Here is a 6,620-nt window from a genome sequence, read left to right as displayed (position 1 = left end):
AGAGATTTGCGGACAATGAAGAAGTAATCGAAGCTGTAAATGGTTATTTTGAGGAGCTTGACGAATCAGTCTATAGAGATGGCATTAATAGACTGGAACACCGCTATGAGAAATGTATCAGCCTTGGAGGAGATTATGTTGAGAAATAAAAAAAAAAAATTTTTAAAAACCTTGTTTTTCTTGGTCAGGCCGGAAACTTATCAATCCACCCTCGTATATAGGCAGTAGACTGAACTTAACAAAAGCTTCAATGAACTGTAACACTATGACCGAGGATAGGGTCGCATGGGTCAAAGGTGAAATACCGAGTATTACAGAAGAAATAAAAGCCACTTAATAAACAAATCCTAACTTGAATTAACCAAATTGAACGTAATGAAAGCTCATTTGAAGTTATTTATATCTACTGACAGATGCCCAGATACAATAATACTTATATACCATATACAATTAATGTTTTGTGACTGACAGTTAAAATCTGAAATTTACTTTCTAACATAAAATTAGCAGTTTTATACATCAAGGTTGATAATAGTTTTAACTTTATTATGTCACAACATCTACTTTCGTTTCAATCACTTCCCTTCAATTTTGCTAAATTGTCTAATTAATTTTTTCCAAACACTTCGGTTGTTAAACACCATTTAGTAAGGACGTACTAGTGAAAGTTAAAATATCTCATTCATTTTCATTAGTTACTCTATACAAACATAATTTACGGTGCCCATCATTACGGTAATTAAATACTTTTGATGACCACTTCTTCATATCGGTAACATATTGCCTTAAATCATCTGCAAGGTTCCTTCCTTGTTTTTTTTTTTTATTTCTCATCCTTCTTCCTCTTTTTCGCTAATCACTACCATAACAGGCAGACGATTTAAGTATGGGAAGTCGGCGCGTTTGTTCAAAATTGCTTCCTCACTTCCATTCTGTAGGTACGTGTATTGACTCGGTTGCTGACAAATTTAGAATTTCTTGTATAACGAACAAGTAGAGAAAGTTTGTATTGGTGAAAGTATATGCACTATAATATATGTACATAATAACATCGTATAATAATAATGGAACGTATGGGTATATTCAATAATAATAATAAAAATACTTACACTAACAATAAGTACCTACTTACCTATCCAGAATCCTTACAAAAGTTTTCTGTCTACATCTTTGATAAGCATGGACAACGCTTCCTGGTGGTGTAGTAGTCTAATAGGAGGATCTGTCCTAGTAAGTCAATACCATAGATAAATTTTAGGGTTTACGGTTTTTATTAAGGTTTACCTTTAGACTAATCTTTGTTACTCTACTGTTTTCGTTATTAGTAATGAAAATAATACTTACGATTGAATCTCTTATATTGGATTCATCTCATGAAGTAAAGTCGACGATTTGATGGTCGATCGGGGTCAATGGTCGTAGATCGTAAGTCTCTTATTGGTTAACATAGTAAATATATGGATAAATAATCGATAATTGAATAATATCGACGTGTTACGCCCAACACTGCGGTCTGAAATCGTTTAGCGGTTATTACAAGACCTTAGGTGTTGTACGACGTTAGTTTAATTAACCAAAATGCCTAAGAAAAGATATATGATTGATAATATGACATAATATCGCATTTTATCGAACAATCGAATCGATTTTTGTCATAAATGAATCACGAAATTATAAAACCAACAACTTAGACACTTTAAGCACCATGAGGAACTTGAGAAATTCCGACTTGTGACAAAATTCCCGTAAAAATGCATAGTTTAGGCAAAAAGTTATTTATGAATGTTCGTGTCATTATTATGGGTATAAACTTAAATTGACCTTTGAAAAATTACTTTTCGATATTGAATACGATCCTAACAAGATTTAAAAAAAAAATTGGACCAAGATGGAGATACTTTAGGGCATCAACTGAAACAGCAAAGATCACCTTTCTTGGACAACTCAGAATTCTACTATAGCAAGGTCTGTGAATTTTTCTCTAGAAATCTTGGACTAAATACACACCGATAGAAGCGTGGTACCACTTTAAGTACTACTTTTTTGACCATTCATTACTATACTTGTCAATCCAATGTCAGAAAAGTTTTAGTAGGTGACGATTCTTCAAGATATTCTTTAGATAAACAAAATATTCCGAAGTTATGTCTTCTAGATTAGGCAAGACTATGATTGACATTATCTACCTTATGTGAGAATAAGTAAGTAGTAGAAAATACTACAAATGGTGGGGTAAACGCCATCTGTAGTACGATGCTGCATTTTAGGATTACGTATGCTCCAACAAGGTCCATTTAAATATATAGATATCTACTTGCTGAAACGAATCCCGGCGTAGTTAACCTCAATGTGATAGGCACGTTACCATAATCGAATAAAATAATTCGAAGTGGTCTGTATTCTGTCGAAACTGCCAGACGCGGATCGCGATTTCGATCTTCTTGGATCTCATCAGCGCGTCGCATACAGCTCCGACAGGACACAGACCAACTTTTACCTACTCTCTTAACAGCGCGTTTTAGAAAATACCACAAATGGTGCGGTAAACGCCATCTGCAGTACGATGCTACATTTTAGGCTTACGTATGCTCCAACAAGGTCCATTTAAATATATGGATATCTACTTGCTGATACGAGAAACGAAGTAAGTAGTAGTAAACTTTCAAATTCTATTTTAGTCCCAATACCCAAAATGTTTCAGTATGACATAGTAAGGAAGGGTTATGCAAGAAATAATAACATAAGATAATAATATGCAATATATAATATGCGATTATAAAGAGAGGTTCTTTGAAGACCATGCACCTGCATTCACGGCTGACTGAACAAGTAACATGCGACTTAATTTGTTTTAGTCAAATTGACATTGCGGCATGGCCGGTCAGGTCGCTCATTCGAAATTTCGTGCGATCTCGAGACACTTCAACGGCTTATGCATTATATTATTCGAGTTCATTGATACGTCTTTTGGAACATACCTACATAATAAGTGTGGTAAATGTTATGTAATGTTACGTAAAACGGTGTTACCAGATCGAATGCCACCCATGTCTGATTGTGAGTTTGAGACAGGTGGCTTTGGAACGTTACATATACATAAATATTAAATACTAATTTGCGAAATATAGATATGGGAACGTAGTGAGAGGCTTCTTGAAGAACCTAATGAAGTACTTTCTAAATATTCAGTTTTTAAGGTATAGTCAATTACACAAAATATGTAGGACTTTTGTATTGGTGGTAGGTAGACCAAAGAAGGAATAACTTTTTCTCAAATAAGATCCATCCGTCCTTGAAAGGCTTTTTGTTTTATAAGTTCATATTATTTATGGAAGTCAGCCTTCAGGTAATGGATAATTTACATAGAGTTTTGGTGGTGGTTATTTTACCCCACTTTTATTGCAATAAAAGTAAAATTGTACGGACTAAGCTTAACGTACGGTACTGCTATATAACAGAAAAAGTTTTCGTCAAAAATGTGATATTCCTTCTTTTAGTAATCACCATCGGCATCATCATCATAAGGTCGTCAGTCCTAAGACTGGATGGACACGCACTTACACTGTTTCCTATCCTCAGCTAATCTTCGCATTTCTCTAAACGTAGAACATCCCACAACTATTTGCGAACAGTAATCTAATCTACGTCTACCTCTACCCCTCCTAACTCCCATTTCTGCCTCTAGTATGTCTCTGACTAGACATTCAAGCCTGAGAAGGTGTCCTACCAACCTATCTCGCCTATTTCTGATTGACTTCCATAGAGTCCTCTGTTCACTTATTCTTTCAAATATCTTTTTATTTCTAACCTTCTCTATCCACATTATCCTCCTCATTCGCCTATAATACCACATTTCTAACGCTTTTAACCTTTTCTTTTCCGCAGCGCTCACCGTCCATGTTTCGAACCCTTACAGCACCGCGCTCCAAACATACACCTTTAACAATCTTTTTCGAATTTATAAATTTACCGTTCGCGAATATAGGAATGCCTTCTTTTTATTGAAGACGGCTCGACCCTATGCTATCCTCTGCTTTATATTCCTTCTACTCTTTCCGTCCTGACTTATCTGACTTCCTAGATACCTAAAATCAGCCAATTGTTCTAATTTTTCGTCTCCTATCGTTATATTCGCTCTTTCCCTACTTTTTCTTCCCTTGCATACCAGTATTTTTGTTTTACTTTTATTTATTTTCATAAAATACTGTTTTGTCAATACCGCTTCNAATTTATATATGACCACCTCTGAAATTTGGCCTACCAAACAATAACAGAATCATCAAAATCAATTCATAATTGGCGTATTAATCGCGTAACAAACATACGAAAAAAAAAAACAGTCGAATTGAGAAACTCCTCCTAAAAGCTAAAAATTACTTCACCGCCAGATGTTTTGTTCTTTTAAATTACATAACAGTACATTCATTTTAACATAGATACTATTCTATATGTTAACAGCGTTAAATATTTTACACTAAAATCAAAATGATAATTATTTACAGTGAATGTTGTATAAAATAATTAAACAATAGTGCTAGAAGATTACTTATTACCATCAGCCTCGTTTAAAATTACTATGTTATTTTTAAGGGGGGTGGTTCAGTTGATGACTTAAGATACGTCAACGTTCAAATCATTAGTACAGAGGAGTGTTCCACAAACTACGGGCAGGGTCGCATTACTCCTGGAATGATATGCGCTGGATCTATGCAAGGAGGGATTGACTCCTGTCAGGTTAACAATTTTTACAAATATTTTCTTCTGTAAAAACAATTCGTTACTCAAAGAAAATTTCAGTAGCAAATTACATGACCACAAAATAACATTTTTGGTGTGTATACTGTATGTTTTTGGAGTCACTGAATCCTGATCCTAGGTCAGTTTAACCCAAGTACATCAGAACATGGACATATCTCAAATAACACGATTAAGGTAACGTGCATATCACGTTGAGGTTGGCTACGCCGGGATTCGTTTTCGGCAAGTAGATATCCACACAAGTGGACCTTGTTGGAGCATACGTAATCCTAAAATGTAGCATCGTGCTACAGATGGCGTTTACTGCGCCATTTGTAGTATTTTCTAAAACCCTTAACTAATCTTCCACTAAATCGCTCAATCCCTCACCGCGAAACTATTCGTGGTGTAGATTTCACAAAATTAGAACAAACTATCCTTATGATTCCTAAGGTGTTGAATTCTGGATAGGTGCGACCTAGACCTAGAGGAGGTAATTTTAATTTTGTGAAATCTATGTCATAAATAGTTTCATAGTGAAAGATTAAGCGATACTCATTCAGTGTTTTGATTACGGTAAAAGGTTTAAAAGATTATAATGTTATATGTATATATTTAGTGGAAGAGTTGATTGACTAGGGTTTTAGGTTTAAAATCATTTGGGGTTATTATAATTAACGGTTTTAATGGGGTTATGTCCAAACCTTGACGTGTTGACCTTGGATTTGGATTCAGCCACCCCAAAACATACAGTGTGCATAGTCAGACCCCCAAACCGAAAATTAGTTGAGTCATACTTGATCGTCTAGTCTATTCTAACATTTTCCTAGCCATACCGTTCCAAAAGCATCGGTTGTGGTCTTCATTTTGAAACCTATGCTTTTAAAATACTTTTTTGTAATGATTTAGGGAGATTCTGGAGGACCATTAGTATGTAACGGGAGAGTGGCAGGAATAGTTTCATGGGGGCGAGGATGTGGAAGGGATGGTTATCCAGGTGTTTATACAGACGTGGCGTACTATAACGACTGGATAGAAAACGCTTTAAATATTACCCTTTCCCCTCCAGCTGAAAACACTTCTGTTGCAGTTGTTGCTAGTTTACAATTACTTGTTATTGCATTTGTTTTCAATTGTATTTTAGGATAAAAATGATGTTTTGTAATTTGTATGTACATAAGACGTACATTTAATAAATAAATAAATAAAATAGTTAGTAATTTTTTGTCGGAAAAGTTCAGAGAGATGTAAAAGAATTTACAATATTAGTTTAAAATACTTCATTTTATTCGAAATAAAACTTATTTTGTTTTAAAACATTGTTTTTTTATTTATCATTTGATCCTTCTAATATCATATAAAACCTCTGACCTCATTTTTCACATCGTCTGCATTTTGCGACTACTTTGACAATTTTAATAAATAAATGAAAGTAATTTACTTAATACAATTTGAAAAATTTAATGACAGCAAGTAATTAAATATACTTGGGATGTGTAGAACATGGTAGATAATGCATCCCCGGTCACCGTCTCACCACCCTGCCTCACTCGCTTCTCGTTGTTGATTATTTGGTCTGTTTCTTATCTGAATTTAAACTGTACTATTTGTATGGTTACTAATTAACTTGGTTATTACCGAGTGGTAGGTATTGCATATATTTTGATGTATATTAACTTTGGACCAATGACTTAAATAGAAAATTATAAGGTTGTTCGGAAAGTCATTTCGTTTTTTCCCGACAGAGGATTGAATTGTATTCTTTTGCACCCAACTTCACATTTAAGCCGTATAATTTTTATATGCTTTGAAAGCTCATATAGCAAGGCTTGTGTGTGAAAAATTCCAATTAATTCTACGCAGTAGTTTTTGGTTGGTGCCCT

General features: G+C 34.4%; 1 protein-coding gene across 1 annotated transcript in view; it reads left to right on the top strand.

Moving 5' to 3' along the window:
• The window catches only part of LOC108741266, a 59,017-nt gene extending 53,025 nt beyond the window's left edge, over positions 1-5,992 (top strand). Inside the window, 2 exon segments of the mRNA XM_025976500.1 lie at positions 4,570-4,734; positions 5,647-5,992. Coding sequence (XP_025832285.1) covers positions 4,570-4,734; positions 5,647-5,886 — 405 coding nt within the window. The 3' untranslated portion in view covers positions 5,887-5,992.
• The last annotated feature ends 628 nt before the right edge of the window (positions 5,993-6,620 follow it).

The sequence above is a fragment of the Agrilus planipennis genome, unplaced genomic scaffold (assembly GCF_000699045.2).
Source record: "Agrilus planipennis isolate EAB-ADULT unplaced genomic scaffold, Apla_2.0 scaffold21, whole genome shotgun sequence".
In the NCBI taxonomy this organism is placed as follows: Eukaryota; Metazoa; Arthropoda; class Insecta; order Coleoptera; family Buprestidae; genus Agrilus; species Agrilus planipennis.
The sequence above is the reverse complement of the archived record's forward strand: the minus strand, read 5'-3'. Positions and strand labels throughout refer to the sequence as shown.